The sequence below is a fragment of the Lates calcarifer genome, linkage group LG15, assembly GCF_001640805.2.
Source record: "Lates calcarifer isolate ASB-BC8 linkage group LG15, TLL_Latcal_v3, whole genome shotgun sequence".
In the NCBI taxonomy this organism is placed as follows: Eukaryota; Metazoa; Chordata; class Actinopteri; family Centropomidae; genus Lates; species Lates calcarifer.
In genome coordinates, this window is record NC_066847.1 from 18,281,504 (window position 1) to 18,309,012 (window position 27,509).

Here is a 27,509-nt window from a genome sequence, read left to right on the forward strand (position 1 = left end):
AAAAAAGTCATACTATAGTATGGCGTCAAAAATGGTCAAAAAAAAGTCATAGTATAGTATGGCGTCAAAAAACATGAAAAAAAGTCATAGTATAGTATGGCGTCAAAAAACATGAAAAAAAGTCATAGTATAGTATGGCGTCAAAAATGGTCAAAAAAAGTCATAGTATAGTATGGCGTCAAAAAACATGAAAAAAAGTCATAGTATAGTATGGCGTCAAAAAACATGAAAAAAAGTCATAGTATAGTATGCATCAAAAAACATGAAAAAAAGTCATACTATAGTATGGCGTCAAAAATGGTCAAAAAAAGTCATAGTATAGTATGGCGTCAAAAAACATGAAAAAAAGTCATACTATAGTATGGCGTCAAAAATGGTCAAAAAAAGTCATAGTATAGTATGGCGTCAAAAAACATGAAAAAAAGTCATAGTATAGTATGGCGTCAAAAAACATGAAAAAAAGTCATAGTATAGTATGGCGTCAAAAATGGTCAAAAAAAGTCATAGTATAGTATGGCGTCAAAAAACATGAAAAAAAGTCATTCTATAGTATGGCATCAAAAATGGTCAAAAAAAGTCATAGTAAAGTAAGGCTTCAAAAAAAGTCATAGTCTAGTAAGGCTTCAAAAACCACCAAAAAAAGTCATAGTAAAGTAAGGCTTCAAAAAAAGTCACAGTCTAGTAAGGCATCAAAAACCATCAAAAAATGTCAGTATAGTATGGCTTCAAAAAAAGTCATAGTAAAGTAAGGCTTCAAAAACCATCAAAAAAAGTCATAGTATAGTAAGGCATCAAAAATGGTCAGAAAAATGTGATTATATAGTAAGGCATAAAACATGTCAGAATAGTATGTTGTAAAAATATTTTGATTTACTTACCAGTTTCTGTGATTAACACGTTTTCTTGTCTCTGCAGGAGGAGAAGACAACAGCAGCTGAAGAACTGAAGTGGATGAAAGAAAACAAAAGTGTTGCGAAGCTGTTAATTTGATAAAAGACCTCCACCATCTAACTGCTGTAAACAGCTCTGGATTCCTGTTGTTCAAGCGAAAACACTTTTTTCTCTAACATCTGTCATATAGTCATGGGCACATTTCCAAAAACTTTGTTAAACACCTTTGATACAACTATTTAATAATTTTATTACAAGCAGTTAAATGATCACAAAGACGCTTCATAGACATGTTCAACTTTGGAAAATGTGCTCATAACTACATTAACACTAACTCTAACCAGCTCTCACAAGTGTTTCCTTGAGGTCAAACGTCTGTCATTATCTTTTCTGTGTTTTGTTAAATTTTGTCTGGAATAAAATAATTGTCTTTCTAAACTTTTGAGTTGCATTTCTCTATTTCCTTTATTTTTATTTTTGAAGGTATACAAATCAGTTTATTGCATTTTAAGAAAAATGTGTTTTAATTTTTAGATGTATTTTTAAACATTTTAAAATTTTATTTTTTATGGTTTTATACTTAATGTTTTACACTCATTGTTCAGACATATAGTTTTTAGGGTCTTGTTTTACTTTTAAATATATTTTTAAGGGTTTTAACCATATATTAAAGACTTTACACTTGTTTTTTAGACTTGATTAAGGTTTTGTACTTAACTTTTTATGGGTTTAATACTTATTGTTTAGATATTTTTTTAAGGTTCTAAATTTATTTTAGAAGGGTTTCATACTTAATTCTTAGATCTATTTTTAAAGGTTTATATATATATATATACTTTTACAGTTTGTGTAAAGCAGTTACACTGATGGTGTTCTGAGTTAGTAACACCACAGAATATTGTGCTATTAACCACCCAGCTAAATTTGAATGGTTAAAAAAATTGGTAAATATCTAAAATTAGGTTTCAAAATCATGAAAAAATAAGGAGCTCTCTAAGCTGAGATGCTGATGCCTACTCAGTGCAGCACAGTTACAGTTAGCATTCTATTCCATACATGTTTGAGCCACCAGAGCTTTTTGTTTTTGTTGATCAAATGGCCTGTCTTTAGGGACTCAAAAACAAGTTGCATTATGCAGTCATATTACTGATGTTTATTTTAACAGTTACACTGATAATAAATTAACTTTCTGAGTGTGTTATTATGGCAAGTGTATTACTGCCTCACTCTAACCAGTATTTTCTAACATAAATAATGTTTTTATAGACAAATCTCAGAATTTGCTTTACACTGACTTTAAAGGTTGAAGATTTAAAGGTTTTAACCTTATTTATCAAACCTCTTGTGGTTTGTTAAACGTTTTATCCTTATTTTTAGACTTATTCCTTTAGGTTTTGAAATGTATTTTTAAATTATTTCATACTTGCTTTTTATAACTATTTATTTAAGGTTTTCAATGTATTTTTGAAGGTTTGGTTATATATTTAATATTATATTTAATATTAAAAGGTTTTCCAATATCAATTTATTTCCAAGTTTTTATTCTATTCTATTCTAACTAAAGTTTTATATTTTCTGTTAAGTTTGTATATGGTCAGAAATAGTTTTCGATATTTTAATTTTTTTTTTTTTTGCATCTATACTGTTAATACTAATTACAACTTATAAGTTACAGTAGCTTTAATTTGTTCCAGACAGAGGTTTTAAAGTGTCAAACTGCAGCTGAGATAATGACAGAGTCAGACTGAAAAGAATAAACTAACACTGACCTTCTGAAAATGTGTTCATGTCTGTCTCTCCTCTCTGTGCTTTAATGGTTGAAGTTTGAATCCTGTGGAGAAAAACACAACAAACATTAATATAAACATGTGACTTTTAACACATCAAAATAAAAGCACAGTGCACAGAGTTGACACAAAGGGTGTTAAACTTCAAACTGTCAAAAGACAGAAGTAAAGGAAGACACAGAGAGTGAGTAGGAGGTAGAGAGAGAGGAGGTGAAGGAGAGAAGGAGACAGAATTAGAGAGAAAGAGTAAAGCAGGGTACATGCCAAAAGATAATCAGGCCGACTATGGGCTTAAATCCCTCCCTCCTGACTAAAGTAAGCAAAGGATCGATTATCAGTTGGTTCTAAAGATGATCTTGTCAGATTTTCCTGTGGTGTGCAGCATGTTAAGAGTGATTTTACCCTCCCTGATCTGCTCTGATGACGATCTGAAGGATTATCAAACGTTCAATATTTACGATCGAAAATCCTGCATGTGGGGAGTACACAGAGGATAGCCGGGCATGCACTCTGTGGATTTTCATGTGGAAAGGAGCAATAGCCAATCAGGAAGCAAGCAGACTGAAGCAGTTCTGAGAGTCCAGACTCTGGTTGTTGGTGGTGAATCTGTTAGTGTGTGGCGTGCTGTTTTGGCCTTCTTGTTGCACATCATACACTATAAGAACAAAACTGTGAAATCTGACATTATCTGTTGTCATATGTGTGGTCTCTCACATTTTCTAAGATCATAAGATTTTTAAAATCCTTTAGTGTGTGCCAGGCTTAAGAGAGTGAGGGAGACAGACGGAGCGAGAGAGAGAAAGAGAGCTATTATTTTAAGTCTTCATTTTCATTGAACTGTACATTCATGAACTATGTAAATAAATTTTAACAATGAGTGAATTCTTTTGGTGACAAATCAAATTATTCAGACTTCAGATCAATTTCTGAAGATATATAATTTAATGTCAGTGCTCTGTGTTGATGTAAAGCTGTTTGGGAATTACCTGGAGGCCTCAGTCCTGATTTCTAAGAACTTCTTCATTGTATGAAGACTCTGTGTGATCATGGAGGAAGTGGTGACACCTGGACAAAATAAAAAGAGAAATATACAAAGGAGAATGATAAATACACTATGACCTATTCCTCATCAACAGTTTAACCCCAAAACACACATAAATATTCAACATTACAGTCAGACCAGGAAATTTTCCAAACATTAGAGGAGTGTCTCAGAAAATGGGCTGTTTACTGTCACTTGACAAGAAAAAGCATCACATCTTTAGGAATCAATGACAATAAATATTTGGGAAAATTTAACTAAAATGATTATCTTAAATCTTAACTTTCTATATTAATTGTCTGTCAACTAACCATTGGAGGAACCATGTAAATTACTGTGACCTGCATAATAAAAACTTTCACTTAAGTAAATTTTTGAAAGCTGGGTTTTATCTTGCGGTATTTTTTAGTTACTATACTTCAGACTATTTTGAGTTTTTTTACTAGTATATTTTCTGACAATTTATCAGAATCAGAATCTGACTTTATTGCCAAGTAAGTTTGCACATAGAAGGAATTTGTCTTGGTATATCGGTGCTAAAGGACAGTTATAATTAAAAAAAAAAGCAAAAACTATATTAACAAGGAGCATAGATATATACACAAGGAGCATAAATATACATAATTAAAATGTAAAGTGTAGAGTGCAAATGTTTGAAGGTGGCATGTATAGACATCATTAATCAGTTGTTATTATATTCAGTTATTATTATATTCAATACTAAACTCATTAAATACCAGGGATGTAAACAATAACACTGTTACTGATATTAATGATTCAGCTCATCAACCATTTTTTCAGACTGGGTAAATCTTGAGGACACATACCTGTTTGGCTTGTAAGGTGAGAGCTGGTGTTTCTGTCCAGGCTGCAGCAGCTGAATCAGTAAACCTGGAAAACACAAGTACAACACTTGAAAAACAAATAACCTAATTATAAAGAATGCAGTGTAGAAACAGTGTAGAGCAACGCTGAAAACTAAACACTAGAACCCTGACAATCAGACTGTGAGTTTTGAGGTGAATAAATTAATCATGTTACTAGAATACAGCCTTATTGATCTCAGAGAGAAAAGCAAATTTTAAAAGTTTTTATAATGATTTCTAACAGTGATCTCAGCTCATACATTGTGACCTACTCTTGAAGCTTAAAACTTATGGAGGAGCACAGATTTAAAATCTAGTTTTCAAGCTTGTATTTAACTCAAAACTGAGCTCAATAAAGTCTCAAGTCACCACAAACAGATTTCTAATTAATAATATACACAACAGGGGATCAATGGATATCTATGGACAGTTTTCTACTATAAAGCTACAAAGACACACAAAACGACAAAATGCTGAGTCGCAAAACGATCACAATGAGATGTTTAACTGCCACACTGACACGCAAAATGGCCACAAAGAAACCTTAAATGGCCAGGAATAGACACAAAACTACAAAGACACAATATGATGCAAAACAACCACAAAGCTGACCATAAGTAGAGAGAGCTAGAGACGCAAAACTATGCAATACCACCACAAATAGACACAAAATGACCACATTACAAAGAAGCAGTAAAATGTTTGGAGCCAAACTGACTAAGTAGTAAACAATTACCACCCTCCACAACTCATGTCAGGGACACCACAGTCACAGAAAAACACAAACACTCTTACCCACGCGATATAAACGGCTCAGATAATGGAATTAAACTATATCATTACAAGCTAATGCTAATGCTAACGCTCGTCGATAAGGCTAATGCTAACGCTAGCAGCTAACTGTTTGCCATACCTTCGCGCTGCAGGAGTGTTTAGTCCAGTCTCACTCGTGTTCAGTCCAGTCTCACTCGTGTTCGACAAAAAAGCAGCTTTTGTTTTAGCATCCAGACCTCTCCGGTAACAACATTTTCTCACAGTACTGGCAAACAGGAGCAACGGTTCAAACTTGGTTTTAAATCTGATTTCCGACCTAGTTTCTCCGCCTCTCTGCGCTCCTCCCAGAAAGTAGTAGCCAATGGCAAGACACGTCGCAGCCAGTGACGACATACGTCGGCTAACATTGGCAGAAAAACGCTGATTGGCTGATCGATTTTGGTCCACCTCGAATGAATAAATAAATATGAATGGATGACAGGTTTAATGAAGTCACCACAGACTGTATATAAAAAGATAAGATGCTGCACAGATCACATAAACAATCAGATATGAGGTAATGACTTATGGAAATACCACTGTCCTAGGCAAAACAAAAAAACACTGTCATAGGCAAAAATGCCCTCCACAAAATGAAATAATACTCCCCCAGAAAACTGCTGAAGGAAGAGTCAGAGGATCCCCAAAGTCTAGGATTCATGAATGTCTGTGTAAAGGTTAATGACAACCCATCTAATATTTGTTAAGATTTCAATCTGGACCAAAGTTGTGGACTTACTCAAGAGACAAGCTGCTAGTATGATGAAAAATAGTACTTTTATCATATTACTGTGGTCTGTTATGAAAATGGCAGATCACTTGCCAGTTTAAAAGCAGGATTGCAGTACAATAAAGGACTGGTTGATTGTAAGCTTAATTTGATCTACTAAATTGTTTGTACTTCATTTCCACTTCAAATACACTACAAGAATACATGTATTACTTTGTGACAGTCTGTGTTTGTGTTCAATCTGTGTGCCTGACACTCTTCAGTAAATAGAAATTATATATTATCTGAAGAACTGATCAAAATCTGTCGTTCCTAGACTTTTGTTGTCAGTATCGTATCAACATGATATATTGAGGGGCCTGGATATGAATCACATAAATAGAAATTAATACTAATTAACTTTGCAATCTCCAATCAACACCTGAATAAACACAATAATGAGCAGAGATCTTGAAAGAGCAGAAAAGACTGTTTGCCTTGACAACACTTATCATTGTCAGCCTGCATGTTTGATTTATGACAGGAGTTTACTGAGTAATAATAATAACAATAATTTGTTGCTGCATAGTTCACTTTCTCTAGTATGTTCACTAGACTGCAAACATCTCCAGCTCATGGAACACATTATCATTTTTTTGTTACATTTTGTTGTTTGTTTCAATACAAATACACAGTCAAAGGGGAATTTTATACATAAATGTCAGTCGACTTTCACAGACAAAAGCTTTATAACCTCAGAGAACATGACCCTGATTATGTCACAGTGATGTCACCAGGATTATCTGGCCTCAGGCTGGGAAACTGCAAATTATAACAGAGTCTGTGTTATAAAGCATTGACAATGTATAGATGGAGAGTCAAACAAAATGTTGTTATTTGTTGCTAAAGCTCAACCCACAGTAAGGAATAAAAGTCGGCATATCTCAGCATCTTCTGCTTTGATTTAGATAGTGTTCATTCAAAAAGAAAAATGACAGTCATGCAACAGCTGTGTCCTATCATACAAGTCCTACAGGAGTTAAGCCCTTACCAAAAACTGAAAATATAAATTTCCCAGTCAAATGTAAATACCAAGGCCCTTTGGGGCAACAAGTCGCTGAAATGTATGTTCAGTCTCAGCTTATTCTGACCATGACGCTGATACTAGCTCTATGGTAAGTGTGCAGAGTGTCCTCTTCCAAACATTTGCCAGAGTTTCAATTTCATCTGGGGCCTGTTTGAACTCATGAGTGGTCACACCAAAGGGAATATACCAGGCTGAATCAACTGTGTTGCATCGGGACAAATTTTACGGCTGTCTAAACAGGGGATTAGGCTGGATTTTCAGGTGATTTCTCCCTGATCAAACAGTGATGAAAAGGTCAAATCAGCATCCCAAAGGGCTTGAATCATGTGGGCCTGTCTAATTCAAGCAAACAATGGCTTAGTGATTGTGGTGGGAGAGGCTCTGATCAGTACAGAGTTCTTTTTAGTCTCATGAGGCAATTTTCTTCATTCTCACTCATTTCTCTTTTTCTTAATTAATATTCTTATGTTAATAATGGGTCAAAAGACTATGTATAATGTGAAAGAAGTCACTAGTAGTGACACACCTTTGGAGAATTAGGTCCAAACTCTGGTGTTCGCCTCAGGTCATAGAGTTTTAGCCTCTTTTAGCTCATTGTCTTGGTTGTCTGACCTGCAGCTTTAATGTTCTGGTTCACTGTCACTGCTCATCATCATGTGACCTGCCCAAGACAAACAATGGTAGCAACTAGCAACTAACCTCTTACACTGCCCCCAAGTGGTAAAAAATGATCTAAGATATAAAAATGGACATAAAGAAAACTGAATCTTGGTTTCATAGCAGTGCCATCCCCATTTTGCAGACTCTTGTATTAGTTTTGGAAAAGCAAGATGCTTCTTTGGCCATTTGAATGAAGTATTTTCCTACTCTGCAGATGTTGTAATGGTAACTGCACTGAATAGATGTATTTATACTGATCTCTTCCTGTATCTGTCCAAAGCTTCTGTTTGTGTTCTTCTGAGTTCTATGAGACAGAAATAACTCCAAAACACGATGTGTATAAAATGCCATCATGTCATAGTATCACTTAGTCTCTGTGGAATGCTTGCTGGGTAAGATGAGGTCAACCTGCAAACTCACCTTGTTTGTGCATTTCTTTTTACATTAATTTCAGCAAACTGACAAAACTGCCTCACAGTTAATTATCTCATCAACATTCACCACTGTTTTTTTTTTTTTTTTAGCTGTTATCTAACCTGGCAACATGAGAAACACTATCATATTTGTAGCACTGGCCAGAGGGGAGCGGTTGTTGGAGATTTATATTCTCACACACACAAACACACACATAGCTTACACACCTGGGACCTGACCAGAACAACTGCTGCGTTGCTCTGTTGGCCAATAAACACCTCTACTGTGGTTCCCTGATTTGCTCTGAGGCACTTTGGGAATAGCGGACAATGGAGGGAGGTGAGAGTGTTTCCACTTTTCTGTGTTCCAGGTGCATGTGTTTGCTCATAGATGCATTCATGTTATATGAACACAGTTGGGGAAATTAGGGGGAAAAAGGCAAACTTTGACTTAGAGGTTTGAAACGGTTTATATTTTGCATCTTTTTAGTCTGTTCCTTTTTCATCCCTTTCTCGTTCTTCTCTGTCAGTTCTGAACACCGAAGTGGCAGCTGTTATTCCCACAGCAACCCCACAGTAACCACAACGGCAAGACACGTCTCCATCCTCCGCTGGAGGAGAACGAGACGAAGAGACGAAGAGTAAACACAACAGTCCTGGGGGAGAGATAGGGGAGTGGAGGAGGAGGAACAACAGGGAGGATGCAGACAGAAACAAAAAGAGACAGACAGGAAAAACGATGGAGAGCTGCAAAGTGAGTGAGGAGGAAGGCAGAAAGAGAGGCAGACAGAGGGGGAGGAGAGCGAATGTGACCAGAATTTGAGACAAACAGGCACAGAGAGAGAGCAATAAACAAATTGAGGCATGAGAAAGAAGTGATGGAGTTGGTGCTGACATAGATTCACCCTGTGGGATGAGGAAGAAGACAGGAAGTGACACGCTACATTGATCGCCTCGCCTCTCCTGGGTCCAAACGTTTGCCTCCATGCATAAACTGATTTTGACACCTCTTAGTTGGTTAATTGGCTCTGCAGTTTTTGCAAACAACTTCTAATTAGTATTCACCAAACAAAATGTTTTTCCTCATCAAAAGAGGAAAGTTCTGTTTTGGTCATTTAGAGACGAGTGGAATCAGAAGAGCAGCATTACAATGTGTTTCATGAAGCAGGAAGAGAAAAAAAGATGTTTTTTTTGCTATATCACACTAGCAATGCAGTGTCCAAGGCAGATAGTGACAGAGGCTTCATGCAAGATTACTGCGAAAGAATTCAGCAAATTTTTTTGAAATGTTGAAAAAATGAAATGTCCATCATAATTCCAAGCATTGTCAGTCTTCTTAATGTGTTTAGGCATTTATCTAACACTACAGCTGTATGGCTGTTTGAATATTGAAGCACATTCTTTCATCTAGATGAAATAAATACATTGCTATATACATAGAAGCATTTTTGTTTAGCTATTATTAAATACGCCATGTATTTGTATAACGTAGCTCATTATTTAATTAATTAAATTTAATAGTATTACGTCAACTGATTGCAGCTATATTCAGTAGGCTAACAGCTATACAAAAACTGTGAGAAAATTTTCATATAACAATTCATCTATATTATGTTATCTTCAGTATTAGTTCAAACAAGTTTATCAAAAATGACATAATATTTAAGAATGACCATTTACCAACTTTGTGCCCCCTTTAAAAAAGGAGGAAGAAAAAGAAAAGGCAGAAAACACGATTGGCTGATTGACTGAGAGGAAGGACTTATGGCTAGAAAAATAAAGAGGATGTCCAGTGCAGTTCAGAGAATTGTGAAAGGATAAAAACAAACAGCAACGTCAGCGAGGATAGAGAAGAGGAAAGAGAGAGAGAGGGAGAGAGACTGATAGACTGGTGTGAGAGGATGAGGGGGATAAAAAGAGACAGAGAGCGGGAGGGGGTTAAAAAGAAACAGATGCAATCAAAGAAAGAGAGCAGACGATATAGTGGCTGTGACTGAGAGAAGGGCAGATCAGACTGTAAGGCAAATAGGAGGGATAAAGGAGTTTGGAATGAAATGAGATTGACTGGGTGGAAGGAAGAGATGGGAAGATGGAAAAAAAAAGGGACTGTTGAAAGAGTGGGAGAAGGATGAGAGTGAAATGATCTGTTTTTCCTGCTGGGATTTAAGTCTGTTTTGCGCTGGAGGAGGGAGAGTATTTGGATAAGGCAGTGAAGAAGAATGATTTTGTTATATCTCAACAAAAAAGATGCAGGAAATGGAAGAAAAGAAAGAAAAGGATTGAGGTAGTTACATCTGGTTAGATGGCGACAATGAGAGAGAACAGAATAATGACTTTTGTGAAACAGAAGGGAGACATAGTTGGAACAGATTCCACAGATTTGTTTACGGAGGTATGGACATTTGCAAATGACGCAGGTGATAATCAGAATACATTACTGCATCTGGATTAAATGTACATAATCTCCCAAACCAATTGTCTCCTCTGAGACTCTATTGTCTCGCTGATCACTGAGGATTTGCAGCAGGTAATCAACAAACTGTGATGGATTATACTCTAAAACTAACCTCTCCGACCCTGCCCAGCAGCAGCGAGGGATGAGAGGAAATGAGAGAGAAAAAGAGGAGAGGAAGAAGAGATGAGAATGTGAGGATAAAGCTGGCGTCTGGTTTATCAGCTGCCAGTTGAGCACAACAGCAGCTAATAGTGTCACTTCCTTTCTTTGCTGAGTAAGGCTATGCGCGCGTGTGTGCGCATGAAGTATATTCACCTTCACAAAAGTCCATTTCTCCTGCATGTGTGTGTGTGTGTGCATGTAAGTGTGAGCATGTGTGTAAGTAAGTCATCATCATATTGATTGATAACACAAAGCCACCCAGGAGCCACAGATCGACAAAGGGAGGGAACACACACATACTGTACACACACATGTACAACACAGAACAGTAGAAATATACAGTACAGTACACACAACATTGTGTACTGTACTGTCACATTCCCTGTGACAAATCCACAGTCCAGTGCTGCTGACATGTTGTGTGCTCCATGCATATAATGACTCATGTTAAAGGGAAAAGGCTTGGGGCTAATTTCTTATGATGATACATCAGTGCAATAAAATGTGTCATTTTAGATGAAGACAGGCAATGTCAGTGAGAGAGATGACTGATACGTTTGTTCCTAAAAACCCATCAGATTACTCACATTAATCTTGAGCTAGTATTTATTTTAAATTATTCATTCCCTATTACTTAAGGCTCTTCCTGCTGTTTGTTCTAATTATTCTTATTAAGTGTCAGATGTCAGGTGCAGCTGCAGAAAAACAATAATGAAGTTCTCTCAGGAACTTTTCTGCTTACAATATTTTTTCAATGTTTCCATTCTAACTTAAGTTGGCTAAGGGCGCTCACGCTTTTCACTGCAAACCATCAGATTTCACCACAACCAATCATTCTGTTGCTGTAAAAATCAGTTCCTTCCTCACCAGCTGTGAGCAGTCATTTCAGTGTCTTGATTGGCACGACACAGCTCCACTCCATTCGCCTCCAGTTTTCATCTGCACCAGCTTTCTGATTGGTCCGTCAGGATTCCCACTCCAGATCACATCCATCTAGATCCTCAGACTTCTCCAGTGTCAAGGCTCCACTGTACAGCTCATAGGGTGACTCTTCCTGTTAAATAATGACTTAATGATTGAGTACTAATCACCAAACAACTGCATTATACATTTTCAAAATATGAAGGTAGTATTTGATTTAGTATCATTATGATTTGGCTTTTGTTCTGCTAAAGAAGATTTTATCTATTACTCACACCTTTGACAAAACAAAATGAACATATTGCAAATGTACTAAAATACTCTAAATGGCAATTTTCTTGCTCCATGATACTTGAGCAAACTGGAGACTTAAAACCTTGAAGCCAGTTTCTCTACTTTCTGCAAAAAACTAAAAGTGTGAAAGCAAAGCTGTGCCTTAAAATCCAGTCTGTCAAATTTAGTTAACTCAAAAGACAAAGCAAAAAGTCTTAAATAATAGACACATTTCATTACAAATGAATGGGAGATAAGTGCTCAAAAAGCCTGAAACTATGGAAAAAAATATTGCCATCAACACAAGCAACCACAGCCCTGACAAATAAACCTTTAAGAAGAGACGAAAATGATGCACCCGTGTAGAAGTTTGAAAAAGAAAAGATCTAATGTTGATAGTGAACAAAGTGTCAGTCACAAAAGTAAAAAAAAACAACAAAAAAAAAAAAACAGCTGAGGTTCAACTCTTTAAGAGGAAGTTGGAAGTTTATTACTGATTTTTCAGTCATATATTTATATTAATTATGATGGAACAATAAAATATTACATCTGGATCATTGTATAGTATTCCCTTTATATCCAACAATCATATACACTACATGTACAGTGTCAACAAATCTCACTACATATCTTGTCTAATGTATATCGCATGCTGACTTCACTATCTTAAGTGAACAAACACAGCTGCTGCTTTAATTTATCTAACTAGTCCAACAGTAAAAGACGCTCTCATTGAGGGAAACTGGAGGCAAGGAAATGGGACAAGGGGAAGAGAGAGGATGAAAAACAGAGGGAGAGAAGACACAACAGCCAGAGGCCTCAGGGAGGGCCTGGGGGAGACTAGTCACACCAAATGTCTAATAAGAGTAAAGTCAAGGAGTGTTTGTGTGTGATGCTGAAGTGAGCATGGTGTCTAATGGTACACTGCTGTTCGTGTCAGAATATGGTATTGTGCGTGTCTGTTTAAATGTGTGTTTTTAACATAAACAGGACAGGAATAACAGAGGTTAAAACTCATGGCTTTACAAGAAACAAACCCCCAGGCTCCATTCTGGTGGGTAGGAAACTAGCTAACGGCGTTAGCATACACACTGCGTTTCTCTGTCCTCTCTCTCCTCTCTCTGTGCCATGGTGGCACAGGCTGAAGTTTGAAATACAACTAAGCTGCCCTTCTTAGTGTCGCGGTTTGCAATGGAAGTCAATAATGATCCTGATTCAAAAGCTAAAAGTCCAATTATTTGCTACACAATTATGTTGTAAGGGACTATTACCCCAAAAAAGATGAGGATTTTTTTAGTGATCCAAATTTAACACTGATATTTTAATTTATGTCTGGCAGCGCTAGTACATGTTAAACAATTGCTAGTCCAATATTAACCAATATTCTATTAGCTCTGTTTTCTTCTCTACCAGCTCTTGAGAGAATTTCAGTCTATTTCACTGCTAAGGTCTCCATTTTATGTTTAGCAGCTAGTTAGCAACTAGCTGCTAAACATAAAGTGTACAGTTAGTTTATCAGAGTCAGGCAAGTAACTTTATGAGAGAGATGAGATGAACAAAAGGTTTAAGTTGCAGGCCATAAAACCAAAACAACGAGCTGAAACACACTGAAGTGTTCAGGAGAACCAAGAGGAACTGTAGAGTTGGGTGATAATTCTCTGCAGGTTTGCCACTATGATCATACATCATCAATATAAAAATATTGATCAGTGCAGCTTTAAGTCTAATAGTTCAAAATAAACCCATCAAAAGAGATCGTATGGCACTGAGAGTAGTATATGAAAGTTATTTGTGTATTTTGCCAATCAAACAAGTCATTATGTCTAACTAACAATCCAGTATTAAAGAAGCTCATGAATATTTTATCACTGCTTTCCAATCTCAGACCTCACAGCAGCATGCTGATGAATCTGGTGTCAGTTCTTGTCTTATAAAGGTCAAACTCCCAAAATGTCATTGTAGTCCTTTTACATGAACCAGTATTTTATAGTTCATCTAAACAAAAAAAAGTCCCACCTGTAAACTCTACAGTCATCTTTACTCTTTCCAGACTGACAAAGACATTGTATGTATGTTTATCTAAATTTAAAGCCACTATGTATCTTTACAGTAGAAGGAGCGTCTATAGGTCAAAGATTTACTTGAAAAAACAAATTTTGATTATGTGAAGTACTCGTAGTTTGTTGTATTTTTCAAATAGATACTGTGATGTACAATGCAGAATACAGTGTCTAACTGTACTGTATGTGCATTTGTTATATTGGACGAAACTGAGGTTTTGTTTAGATTACTCAAGTTTCCCAAGTTTTAACATGTTTGATAACAAGTTATACAGTTCATCTCACAGACAGGCTAATAAAGTTTCATTACTATTTACAGTATCTGATATTTTGACTTAACAGTCAATATCCAAAAACTTTCCCTCATGAAAACAGAACCAACAAAAAGGGAAAAACAAATCCAAGCTCCAACTGCAAAGAAGAAAAACCTTCCTTGTGCCTTGTCAAATATCCAAATGTGCTCAACGACTCTTTTGCCAACAGCCACTCAACCTTGTAAAAATAACCAACTACTTTACACAAAAAGTAAAAATCATTGGAAAGTGGTTGTATTGATGTCCATGTCACAGGAACACAAGGTTTTTACAATCAACAAAAACAGAGTGGTACAAGTGCATTTAAAAATGAAAAGACACCTTAAATGGGATGTTTCATCTTGGAAATGAAAATGAAAAAACTCTTGAGTACCTAATATTAATGTAAAAATCATATTCAAAGAGAATGTGTTACTTTAGATATTTGCCACAGGACTTGGAATGGCTTGGACCACCTCGACCCTAAAAGCAGACGGCCTCCGAGGAATGTTTCCACTTTCATGGCAAGTAAACCTCTGGATTAGAGAGGACTGGAAGCAATTTCACCTCCGAGTTCACTGTTCATTCTCTGACTCTGTAGCTCATTGCATACATTAGTGTCTAAAATGAGAAAGGTGAGCAAAAACATTTACATAGTGTAGGCAGTGTGGCACAATGGGTGCAGGGCAGCCAGAGGTGAACAGGCTGGCAAGTGTTAAATAATCAGAGATCAAGAAGTCAGTGTATTCATTTTAAGAAAGTGCTGACGCCAGCGAGTGTATGGTGCTGTAGCTGTCCTCCTAATGACTTCTTAATTAAACAAACAATTGTTATAGGCTTCAAACTCCTTTCCTTATGGTGTCCATACTAAGCACTATCTGAACTTGTAAGGGGGACTTGATATATGAAAACATTTTACACTCTGCAAATTGTTAAAGCAGCCTGAATCTTCCACTGTCTTCCATCAATAAAAACTTAAATAACCACAAAGAAAAAGTTGTTAAAATTCTATTTAAATAGATAATAGTTTACAAGGGGTGTGTATGTGTGTTTGAGGGGGACAATCAGACAGACAGGCAGCCAGTGCTCATCGAAGTGGGGGAGACGGGAGAGGACAAGGCAGGACTCGCTGAATCTCATCTCAAAAAAAGACAATTTCTTCGAGAGAAAAATAAAAATCTAATTCACTCCTTTCTTTCCTCGACCTCTCTCAGCCTCCATCCCTCTCCAGCACTTGTGGTCAGTAGTAAAATTCACGTACAGTCAAACATACACACAGAGTACACATACACAGAGTGCCAACATTTTACCCCTCAAAGTGGACAAGACAAAAAAGAAAAACAAAAACCATCAACATTTTCTGTCAAAAGAAAAAAAAAAAGGATGAAAACAAAGAGCGAAGCTTTGACAGAGACAAAACCACAGATTTTTAAAGTACCGTTTAGTTTGTGCACCAAAATGCCACATTCAATAACTGACTTGAAGGGAGTATCTAACACACTGTGTGGACATTTACTCCCAAAACAAAATTTACATAAGTTGTTCCTATGTCTATTGTCAATTCTGGAAACAAGAGAGCTGAACTACTGTTTTTCATAGCAACACATGAGGCAACAAGAGGTAATGCTTTAAATTTTGAGGCTTAAGTGAAGTTAAAGCATCAGAAAACTGTAACCTCTGCAGACCTAGTGCAAATCAGGGTCTGAGTAAATCAGTGTTTCAATCAGAAGGGGAAGGAATACCTAGTGTGTTTGCTTTGAATGATAATTTAAAGTAAAAAAAAAAGATGAGTGCATTTTACATTAAAATGTCACAGCGCAGCTGTAGGTCTTCATCTAAAGAGTGTCGCCTACAGTGGAGTTGATATTTAATCATGTGATGTCCTTCTCTAGGCTGCAAAAGTAGCTAAATATCTGCACAACACACATTGAGAGGCCTGTTTGCATTTGGTAAGTATTACAGCCTCCAAAAGCAGATGTCTCATCAAGAGATTAACTTCTGGCCACACACACACACACACACACACACACAGATATTTGTGAAATTATTGAACTTTGTGTACTGTATTTTTCAAACAGGATAGATTGGATGGGATGAGGGTTTTAAAGGCTTTTGGCCTCTGAACCCATAAACTGAGTGTGTGTGTGTGTGTGTGTGTGTGTGTGTGTGTGTGTGTGTGTGTGATTGTGTGTGTGCGCGTGCGCTGCAGTGTGAAGACAGATCTTCCATGGATGAATCAGTAGAAAATAGAGCATCAAGTGTGTGTATCTCCAAGAGAGTTTGCTTACACATTCACTTAGAGAGAGAGTGTTATGTCACTTAAACCTTCCCTCACTGTCTCACTCACACACACACTTTCTAGCCAGATGGATATCTGCTGACCACCCGCTATGCAACCTTGATTGGATTCTGATGCGAGGTTAAAGGCCAGAGACTTGACCCTCAACCAATGATGCTGCAAATCCTGGCGAGACAGGTGTGTGAGTGTGTGTGTGTGTGTATAATATCATAAGATAATCAGACTACATGAATGGGCAGCTCAAATCACAGACTGAAAAAAAAAAGAAGTTAGGTCTGCAGCACCACTTACTGGTTAGCTACTGACATTACAGATAAAACTTGAGATTTAAAAACGGATAAAATCAGGTTTAAAATTCAACTATTTTTTTCCTTCATCTTGAAACTCATTTCTGGAACATACTTTTCTAAAATGGATCATTTGCAAAAGTGGGTAAGATGTGTGGTTTCTGACACACTCTCCACAGGCTGTTTTTTAAGTAAGGAGGGTATTCTGAACTTATATCATTGGTCATATGTTGGTACAAACAAAATATCAACAATTTGTTGTGGGAGTTACCTTTTCTTATCCTCATGGTAATCAACAATACCTATGTTACTAAGGTTTCCTGAACAATGGTGGCCAGTTTTTAACCTGCTCCTCTCTCTACAAAGTTTAAAGCTTTCAATAAGTGTCAGAAAAAGAGGTTAAAGCAGTTAAAAACAGAAAGCTTCACCTAAAACAGCGTGAACATAAAGATGTGGCAAAAATGTAGCAAAGCTTACTGACCAGACCAAAATACAAATGAGACAGAGAAAAAGGCATGAAAGGATAAAAAAATGTAAAAACAAACAAACAAACAAACAAAAAGACAAAAAAAGTTTGGTTATGGTTCTTATGAAATCTTCCAACTAAAGGATGGGAGCATGATGTGGAATATGACAAAAACTGCAAAATAAAAAATAATATAGCTCTGTAGACAAGAACAAAACAGTCTGTAATAAAAAAAGGAATAAAATTAGTAAATAATCTATATCATTACTATCCCACATATTAATCATTATAGACCCCAGTTGAATGTATGTATTTTCCTTTTTACAAGTAATAACTTTAACCGAACGACATCTCTGCCTCTGACAGGACGGGAGTGGTGGATGAGGAAGTGGAATCGGCCAGTGAGGCTGTGCTATTGTCCATGCTCCTGTTCCAGGTGCTCCGATTGGGCGATGACGGGTAAGAGGGTGTGGAGCAGTTGGAGGGTGGGCCCGAGCCCGAGCTGGGGCTGGAGCTGCTGTGATTGGAAAAGGGCGAGAACAGGGCGTCCTTACGGAGACCTTTGTTGTGGAGCTCCAGCTCCAGGTGCTGGCAGATTTCCTGTGGTAGTCGCTGAGACTCTTCTTCCAGTTCCCTCTCCAACTGAGCCTGCATCTGGATAGGAAACATGTTAAGTAACTGTTTGCAGTTTTGGGAAATTCACTTATTTACCTTCCTGCTGAGTTAGATCCATATTTAATGTACGTGTGCATCTAACTGCCAGAGAGAAAGTGAAAAGGCTGATTTTCCTAATGTCAAATTTTTCCTTTCAAACTTGGCAGTGATATTGTCATGAAATAAGCTTATGAGAAGCAGGAAACCAAAGTTCCAAGAGATACACAAACACTGCTGAACTACAAGGGCAGAGAGCAGTAACTATATATAAAAAAGTGAAATCAAGAACAAAAGGGTTTTAAGTTTTTAGAGACACTGGCACATTGTGTATAGAAAGGCTGTAATACCTCTGTTTTACAACTTTTTATTCTGTTGTTTTAGCCAACTAGTAAAAGAATTACCATAGAACCTGGATAATACCCAAAACAATGAATATACTGCATTCTGTCTTTGGATAATCTTAACAGGGACTGTGCAGTATCTACCAATAGAATGTGTTTTTCAACTTTCGTTTTCATTTTAACTAGTTTGATTAAGAAAATAAACTTTACTTTGGTTATTTACAGCCTATCCACTGTTAATATTTATAATGAAATCCATATAATTAATGAATTTACTACTTAATCCATTCATTTGTGATTTAATGGTAGGGTAACCACACCAAATCACATATTTCCACTAGTCAAGAGCTGAGATGCCACTGTGAGGCTACTTAGCTTTGGCAGGGGTTTGGCTGGGTTTCATTGCACCATAATGACTGGATTCAGCAGATGTCTCATTTAATTATGTGGCACAGCAAACTTCATTAAGATGTCACTTCATCAGAAACTGGTATTTTTTGTTTACAAGCTGAGAAAAAAAAAACACTGAGTAAAGTTAGTTTTAGCTTTTGCTAAAGTTTGCTGTTTGTATCTCATCAGCTAGCTTTAACTTGATGTGGCTCTGCTGCTTTAACAATCCAGCTGGGTGTTCCTCTGTGGCAGACAGTGCAGTATGTGCAGGAGTACTGTGTTTTGCCTTAAGGATAGACTGGAGTAAAAAAAAAAATCTGCTTCTGCTCCTGAATGAGTGAAATGATGGCATTATAATATGTGTGCGTGTCAGTGTGTGCTGGCTCACCTGTGGAAGTTCCTTGTCTATGTGTTGCAGCACCTCCCGATGCCTCAGCATCAAATTCTCCTGCCTCCTGCTCTGAGCCTCCTCCAGCTGGGGTTTGAGATGTCAACGATGAGAGGAGAAGATGATTTAGGAAGGAGGAAAAGGAAAGTGGGTGAAGATTTGAGCAAAATGTGTGAGGAGAAGAGGAATGCAGGCAAGAAATTAAACGGAAAGAGAAACAGATGGCAGATAAGGGATAAAATGTAGTATGTAAGAGAGTGGGGGGGGGGATGTTGAATTGAGAGGCAAAAAGACAGGCAAAAAGGGAGGAAGGGAAATGGAAATAATGTATGAGAAGAGTGGAGTAAAGTTGATGACAACAGCAGAAAAATGTACCATAGAGTAGATAAATGGACGCTCTCAAGGACTGCGGGTGATAAGAGTGTGCGCACGCTACAATGAGTACTTACTCCGCGGATTAAGGCGACAGAATCTTGAATATGTTTCCTGTTGATCTCATTCAATTCCCTACAGAGGGTGGCAGAAAGATGAAGAGAAAAAGTGAGCGTAAAGAAAAAAAAAAAAAAGACAAAGTAAGTGTGAATCAAAATCAGGTCTGACCACCCAAATATCCATAATCTCTCCTCAGGAACACGAGCAAACAAAGACAAGTTCATTACGTTTCAGCCTTCTCTTTGTCACGGCTCTTGGCTTCGCTGATGCTGTTTTGTCGCTTCCTGTCCAGGATCTTCTGGAGCTCTTTCTTCTCCCTGCAGACACAGTTACACACCAGCATTACATCTGAATGAAAACAATGTTTTCTGTTTTTGTAAATGTTATTTAAAAAAAACCCTAGAGAATTTTAAAATCATTATAACAGAAACTAATAACAATAAGTATTAAGCCACTCTGGAAGTGACTTTGGGATCCAAGTCACTCCTGTCCAAACTATTTGGCTTTGCAAGGTCAAATGGCAGCACTTACTTTTCACATATCTCCCTGAGCTTCTTCAGCTGACCTGCTTGGCATTCATGGGCCGTCTCCTTTAACTTCTGGAAGGCCTAAAAACACACCACAGCAGATGACGACCTGTCAGCGAATCACTGTGCAGATGTACGGAAGAGTCCCAAAGTTTCTTAGAGGTCAGATAGCGATGGACTCTGTTAATGTGAGTGTGTATATTTAAGAATTCATAGGAGGAAGTCATTGTTGTTGTTCCAAGTGTCACCTTGAGTATGAATTAGTGTGCACGGGTGTGTGTGTGAGTTGTTACCTCTTGTAGGTGTGTTTGTTGCTTCTCTTTCTCCAGTGAGTGAAGCTCTTGTCGAAGTTTCAGCAGTTCCTGCAACTGCCATTCCCTCAGCTGGACGGTCTGCTTCTCAAGCTCCTGATCCAGCGCTGTCAACTCGCGCTGCACCGGCTCATGGGGCTCACTAAAATCACACACACATCCGGGTATTTTATTAGACATTTACCTCTTTACCTCCTCCCCCATTTATTGGTATTTATCGAAAGATTCTCTCTTTATATTCCCCATAAATCCACCCATCCTCACTTTTTCTTGATGCTACGTTTGAGATGTTTTTCCATCTGACTGCGTCTCCTCTGGGTGTCAGATTGAAGCTGGCTACTCCGATTCTTCTGCTCCTTACTCATATTCCACACCTATACACACACACACACACACACACAAGCAAAGCAGAAATCAATTTGTTTTGCAGCACACAAGCAAAAGGAAGTGATTTTTCTAATCTAAACATTTTCACATTCATTTTCTATGCAAAATTCCAACACATGGAGTGAAAAATTAAACACACATTGATCTAAATATCAGTGTTTCTATTCTGTGTGGCACCTGCCTGTGGATATACCTTCTTGAGGTGTTTCTTACGGAGCTCTTTGAGTTCTTTGCTCTGTTTCTTAAGAAGCTTCACATAGTTCTTCTGCTGCCTCAGCTCCTCTAAAGAGTGGACGTGGATGTCTAACAAACAGAAACACACAGACAGAGAGACATAGAATTATGACAAATCTCCAGATTAAACCTTCAGGGCTACAAACCACCTCTGGCTTGTCCCACTTGATCATGTGGTGATCTTCCAAAATGTTTCTACATGCAGCATGTGACACACAAGTGACGTCATTTCTGTGTGGAAATGGATGTGCTGGGATGATCTTACCTGTTAGAACAGTGGCTATGAGGTCCTCCTTTGGACTTTGTGCTACACACACACACACACACACACAATACACAAAGAGAAATACAGGAGGAGAAACACACAGACAGTATGTGTGAAATGGATGATGGAAAAATAAAAAAAAATATAATGAAATACCAAAATCCCCATTGGAGCTTTAAGTTGTGTCATGAAAACCTCACATTCTGGAGATACAGGACTTTCACAACACGGTGAGAAAATATTGTGTCACTTGTTTCTGGAAGTTTCAGGAGACAAGTGAAAAATAGAGAAAATGTAGCTCATAGTTAAAACACACTGCACCGACAGATAACAATGGATATTTGTACAGTAAAGATACATACATGGGCATATTATGTTAACTAACCCTAGAAGATAATGCAGCTCCTTGCAGCAGGCTTATACAAATATACATGGGACTAATACAATGTAGCAACTTTTCCACTGCTAAACTTGCTCTGTAACCAAACTGGCAACCCCGCCACGTTACTCTGGGTGCAATAGACTGAAACAGATGATGGGAGTTCACTTAGCCCAGTGTTTTCTGTGCTGTCATAGAATAAATGGACTGGTAGTGTTACACTGTGTTACATCTCTGCACAGTGTGTTAGTGCAACATCCTTTCATGGAAAAAGATAATACACTCTTACCAATGATAATAATCTACTGGCAATGTTTATTGTTTTCTGGTAATCACGATCTTAACTTATTACTGGGAAATGCTCAGAAAGTAGGAAGTGGAGCAGATGGTGCCTCTAATAGCTACTAAGTGATTAATTACAGATTAATACAGGATAACAAGTGAGGATAAATGTAGGTAAATGACAGTTGTGAAAGTATTTACACATGTTACATGCAGACATTAAGACAGTGTTTGTGGTTGTGAGTTGCTTGGTGATGTCTCTACCTGGTGCAGGTTTGATGATGTCAGGGGCTTCATCCAATGGGCAGGGGGGAAAGGTGTGGAAGGGGGAGGGAAGCTGACCTCCTGGAATGACATCACTCTCTCTCTTGGTCTCTCCATCTTTGGGCTGATTGGGGACATGCTGGGACAAAAGAAATAAGACACACTTAGTGAATCAACACTGACTCAGTGGAGGACAGATATTTTAAAAAATTAGGGGTTGTGGGAAGTGTTTGGGTCTTCATGCTCACACACACACGTTCTATACCTCTATACAAGATTTTTACTTTCACTTTAATTGTTGTTATTATTCAACACACAGATGTGCCTCACCTCACTGTTGTCTTCTATGAGGACAGCCAGCTGTGTCTCTCTCTTGTGCAACTGACTGATATGCTTAATTGGGTTGGTCAGAGCCTCTGCGTACTCTGGGAATAAACACACAGAGAAAACAAAATAATTCATTCATTAAATAGATATCGTCAGGTATATAAGTATACATTTCAAATTTACAGTATTGTAACGTGACAGCTGGTAAATTAATGGGTAAACAGCTAAGTTTACATGAAGACTAGTTGTCTTTAAGTTATGGATAAACATTTGGATTAGGCAAAAGAAATAAATAATAATAATAAATAATAAAAAAGATAATTACTTCAGTGTTTACTGTAATGTAAATTAATTGTTGAAATAGATACATTAAAGTCATGGTACTTCCTAAATTACTGAACTACTGGTTTGAGGTGGTATGTTTAAAGTAAGTGCAGTCTGAGTCGAGCCAAGTGGCTTAAGTGAGTTGTGTGGTAAAAGCTGCTCAGTGCTGCTGTTAATGTGGTGTTCGTACCCTGGTGTTCATTAGGGATGTAGTCCTGAGCCTCAGTGTAAACCAGCAGGGAGGGCAGGAGGAGGGGCTGGTTCAGCTCAGTCTTCAAGTTGATGTAGTGGTAGCCTAGAAGGAAGGAGGGAAGGAAGAAACTAATTCAGAAATGATAAGCGGTGCTGGGCAGTAGGAGGTGCAGCAGCATGTAAATGAATGGAGGTTTCCACTGAGGGAAGACATACAGTACATCAGTGGAAGACTTTAGTTCTTCTTCAGCTTATAGAAAACAAATGGGCTTCTCTAAATGCCTGACATTACAAGCGTGTGTTAATGGGTGTTTGTGTGTGTGTGTGTGTGTGTGTGTGTGTGTGTGTGTGTGTGTGTGTGTGTGTGTGTGTGTGTACTGACCAGGTCTAATGGCTGACACAGGGAGGATGCGGTGTCCAATAAACTTGCCGTTTTCTTCAAACACTGCTATTCTCAGAGAGGCCAGTGTAGGGAGGACCACCTGGAGAGAGAGACGGGTGTTAACATAAATGTCAAAATGATGTGATGTGAGGAGGACAGAGTTGACAAATGATATGTGTGCACGAGTTACCTTATTGAAGACAAACATGTCATCATCCCACACAGGGTCCAGTGAGTTCCCATTGGATGTTTTGGTTCTGTACTTCCTCTTTGTATCAGCAGGAAGTCCAAACATGTCCACTTCCACATACACACCCACCTTTTTGTCCGTCAGGAACTGGCCTGAGATCACCTGGTGGAGTTTAAATTATAAATATTCATCACAGCAACTCTCGCAATGAACTTTAATGTCCAGACGATCACTTTAACACAATTAGACACATTAAATACGATTTGTCCTCACCCTAATTTTGACTGTGTTGGCGACTATCCCGTCCACTATGTTCTCCGTAAAGGGGTCAAAGTGTTTGTCTGTCCTTCTCATGAATTCTGGTTTCAGCAGGTAGCCGCTGCGGCCGTTATACTCAAACACTCCCATGTTTAGCTGCATAGGAAGGTCTAAGAGAGAGGAACGAGGGAACAAAGAAGAGGGGGAGAAAAAGGGATGAGAATAAGACAGGGAATGCCCAGGAAAAAAAGAGAAATGGAGGGATTTAGAGGGATAAAGACTGAAAGCTTCCTCTTGGCTTCTGTGAGTGTTAAATTATTTATAAGGCTGAGGAGACTTTATATTATCATCTATACCACAGCAGCTGCCAGCTTTAGGAAGCCAGACTTTACATTTTAAAGAACTTTATTTATGGATCTTGGAGTTCAGTCAAAGACTCTGCAAAATGTGAAACTGAAATTTGGTGAAACAAGTCTATTTTAATCTTATATACTATGGAAGTGTTCTGAAAATCTAAGTGAGCACCTCTTGAAAATACTCACAGCTAGTAAATAATTGTTAAAAGATTTAAATACGACCTCTGATAACTGACATTTAAAGGTACTGTGGATATTTTAAGTTATACTGTAAGCCTAACTTTTAAGCCTATCTAGTTCCTTGCTGTCTCAGGATAAAGTAACAGGATTTACCAAGAGTCTGAAAGTTAAGCGCCACCATCTGGCAACCGACGTTCCAGAAGAGCTGAGGCATGTAGTTGGAGCTGTCCACCCTCGTGCCTTTAGGGTAGATCCGGCTCAGCTGGTTCTTATTGTACCTGTACAGGAGTGCTACTAAGGAATAATGCTGAATGTTGATGTTGATGTAGGACAGTGTATGTGTGTGTGTGTCTACACCATGTCTTACATGTTGTAAACTGCAGCAGATAAAAGGCAAACGTTTTTAGGTCAGAGGACAAGACTGTGCCCTCAATCACTCATCTGAATCTTGATTATCCACATACACATAACGAGTATTTCTCAAAAGGAGTTCAAGTTTACAAGCCTTCAAGGATACTCGACAAACTCGCTAGGGGAGTTCTTCAGGGTGTCCATGCCTTTGGTTTCCACAAACGACGACATCTCAAAGAACTTCTTCCTCTCTGTCGGACAGAAAATGAGCGAAAATGAGAAAAAGAAAGAAGAAGAATGACAAGCAAAACTCAACACAGGTTGAATTGATTAGGATGACTAATTTGTGAGAGGTCTGTGTGACAAGACTGATCATTAACCATTAACGAGTCCACACAGGCAACCTGTCCGTCTAATGAGCGACATACAGGAGGTGCTTAGAGCTATCAAGGCTTAAAGGCATCTTCCTCTCTCTCTTTATCACTCCCTACACACACTTACTGGTTGCCACCTCGAAGCTCTTGAATTTGACAGGTTCAATGTAGTTGACGAGAGTTGACATCTCCTCTGTGGCGTTCACCTCACTGCTGGCTGTACCCTGAGGGAGGCAGATACTACCAATCAATCAATCAGCCCATCAGCTAGTGAAACACTCCATCAGTCCTGCTCCTGATGGTTCTTACCTCGTCGGTGTTTGGCTTTTTCGGGTCCGCCACTGGTTCATCCTCCTCATCCTCCTCGCTCTCTCCCTCGCCTCCTGATGGGATATAACAAAAATAAATTATACAAAATCAGCAGCACACTTGCAGCCTCTATAATTGTCAATTCCATTCTTCTTCAACCCACCGATGGACTTGCGAGGCTCCGAGTCTTTCACCATCCTCTCAGCCAGCTTCTCTTCCCCATTGGACAGGAGCTGGCTCCCTTCGCTGTCTGTCAGAGGACAGTCTACAACAAAAGCAGAAGAAATCTGTTTTAATTTGGTGTTATAGCTACTATAAGTTTGTGTGTAGCATTCCATGACCATACAGGTTTTTATTCCTCCAAACAGAAGCTGATTTCACCAGTTATTACAGCCAGAGAAGAGGAACTAGATGTAGTAAAACACAGTTTTCTATACTATATATGTGTCTGCCCACCGTTGTTGGGTGTCGACTGCTCCTCCATCTCTCTGCGTCGTATGCTGCCTCCACTCGAGGGTCGGTGGTGGTAGTGCTTCTTCTTGTTTTTCACAAGAATCTTCCCCAGCATCTCCTGAGGTGATGGCAGCAGCTGACCTGGAACCAGCTAAAGAAAAAGAACACATTAAAGTACATCTTTTAAAGAATGGTAAGAGAGATGAGTAGGGATAGGTCAGCAACTCTTCTGTGATCAGATATTAGAAAAACACTAGATTTCAAGGGATGAAAGAAAAAAAAAAAAAACATTGACTTGAATAATCATGAGGCCCTATGAACAAGGTCACAGTAGATGTGCAGGCAGGCAGCCCAAACACAGGAGTCACATGGGCTGACCACAGTGTTTCATAACTCTAATTAAACATCCCTGAACTCTCTCCAAATCAACAGTAACTTTGCTGTCAGTAAACTGTGAATGATTGTGTTTGGTTTAAAACTCATCACACTCCCCCACATGGAGTATGACTCCTGAAACAAGAACATATAATCAGATAATTCTCTATTTATTCTTCTTTGTGTAAGTATAAATGCTCAGTAGTATTATGTCTGCTTGTCTAACAGCACGAGTACAGTTTGATCAGCTTGTTTTATTTTAAGAATTGTGTTTTGTGTTGCCAAGTTAAAAGCAGCGCATCATGAGTTTGTGTCTTAGAACAAAATGATGAAGATCATGAGCTGATCTGCAAATCACACGCTGTTTGATCATATTAGATGGTTTGCGAGTAGATTACCTCCATGACTGTGAAGTAAAGGGATATTAGTGTGTTAATTCTCCTTGAGGAATAGAGGAGAGACATCACTCAAAATGCGTTTAGTGCAGACTAAAAACAGACAGGATTATGAAAGCAGAAAATGATGTGTAACCACGTGTGACATCAGCCTGGAGATCCAACTTACCGGATATTTCTCCAGTGGATCAATGAGCAGGGCGTCTCCAAAGATGGTCCTGCAGTACTCTGCCATCTTGGCCTGCTGCTTGGCTCTGACCGGACAAGAGAGTTAGAGAGAGTTAGTTTCTGATTTAATTTCAGCGGTCACAGTGAGGCAGGGCAAATATAAAAAATAAATATAATCCAATATGGCTTCAATCATCGACAAGTTTTCAAGGAAATATTTCAATAAGAGCCTTGGAATTTTAGCATGTGGTCTGATCATGACTGCATTAGACTCAACTGCAAACTGTAAAAATAAATACACTCATACTTCATGTGACTTACGAATCTACATGGTTTTCAAAGGACAGGATAACAGGGTACGGTGAGGTCTTGAAAGCACTCTCTGCTATCGCTTCAATCACCTCCTGCAGTTGGGGAAAGAATGAGAAAATTAATAGATTGTTGGGTATTTGGTGGCAATAACCTAAATATACAGACGTGTACCTTATAAATTAAACAGCAAGTCTTAGCCTTGTTTACAGTTATAAAGCAACAGGG

At 38.2% G+C, this 27,509-nt stretch overlaps 1 protein-coding gene and 1 long non-coding RNA gene across 3 annotated transcripts in view; both read right to left on the bottom strand.

The window, feature by feature from the left end:
• Positions 1-2,653: 2,653 nt before the first annotated feature.
• LOC127143359 (uncharacterized) lies at positions 2,654-5,648 on the bottom strand. Its single transcript, XR_007814712.1, has 4 exons — positions 5,500-5,648; positions 4,548-4,611; positions 3,665-3,743; positions 2,654-2,722 (listed from the first exon to the last, which is right to left on the bottom strand). It is a non-coding gene; the product is annotated as an uncharacterized LOC127143359 (long non-coding RNA).
• Positions 5,649-12,546: 6,898 nt separating this feature from the next.
• The window catches only part of plcb3 (phospholipase C, beta 3 (phosphatidylinositol-specific)), a 49,416-nt gene continuing 34,453 nt past the window's right edge, over positions 12,547-27,509 (bottom strand). The window contains exons 12-34 of one of the 2 annotated variants that reach the window (XM_018691187.2): positions 27,294-27,376; positions 26,974-27,058; positions 26,038-26,185; positions 25,745-25,846; positions 25,582-25,655; positions 25,400-25,496; positions 25,065-25,149; positions 24,701-24,825; positions 24,027-24,181; positions 23,754-23,915; positions 23,564-23,663; positions 23,180-23,284; positions 22,669-22,763; positions 22,339-22,477; positions 21,414-21,455; positions 21,096-21,217; positions 20,792-20,901; positions 20,510-20,669; positions 20,221-20,297; positions 19,917-20,006; positions 19,707-19,764; positions 19,258-19,344; positions 12,547-18,138 (exon numbers count right to left, since the gene is read on the bottom strand). In XM_018691187.2, coding sequence (XP_018546703.1) covers positions 17,821-18,138; positions 19,258-19,344; positions 19,707-19,764; positions 19,917-20,006; positions 20,221-20,297; positions 20,510-20,669; positions 20,792-20,901; positions 21,096-21,217; positions 21,414-21,455; positions 22,339-22,477; positions 22,669-22,763; positions 23,180-23,284; positions 23,564-23,663; positions 23,754-23,915; positions 24,027-24,181; positions 24,701-24,825; positions 25,065-25,149; positions 25,400-25,496; positions 25,582-25,655; positions 25,745-25,846; positions 26,038-26,185; positions 26,974-27,058; positions 27,294-27,376 — 2,619 coding nt within the window. In that variant the 3' untranslated portion in view covers positions 12,547-17,820. The remainder of the gene's footprint in view (positions 18,139-19,257; positions 19,345-19,706; positions 19,765-19,916; positions 20,007-20,220; positions 20,298-20,509; positions 20,670-20,791; positions 20,902-21,095; positions 21,218-21,413; positions 21,456-22,338; positions 22,478-22,668; positions 22,764-23,179; positions 23,285-23,563; positions 23,664-23,753; positions 23,916-24,026; positions 24,182-24,700; positions 24,826-25,064; positions 25,150-25,399; positions 25,497-25,581; positions 25,656-25,744; positions 25,847-26,037; positions 26,186-26,973; positions 27,059-27,293; positions 27,377-27,509) is intronic. The other variant, XM_018691195.2, reaches the window with a different exon arrangement.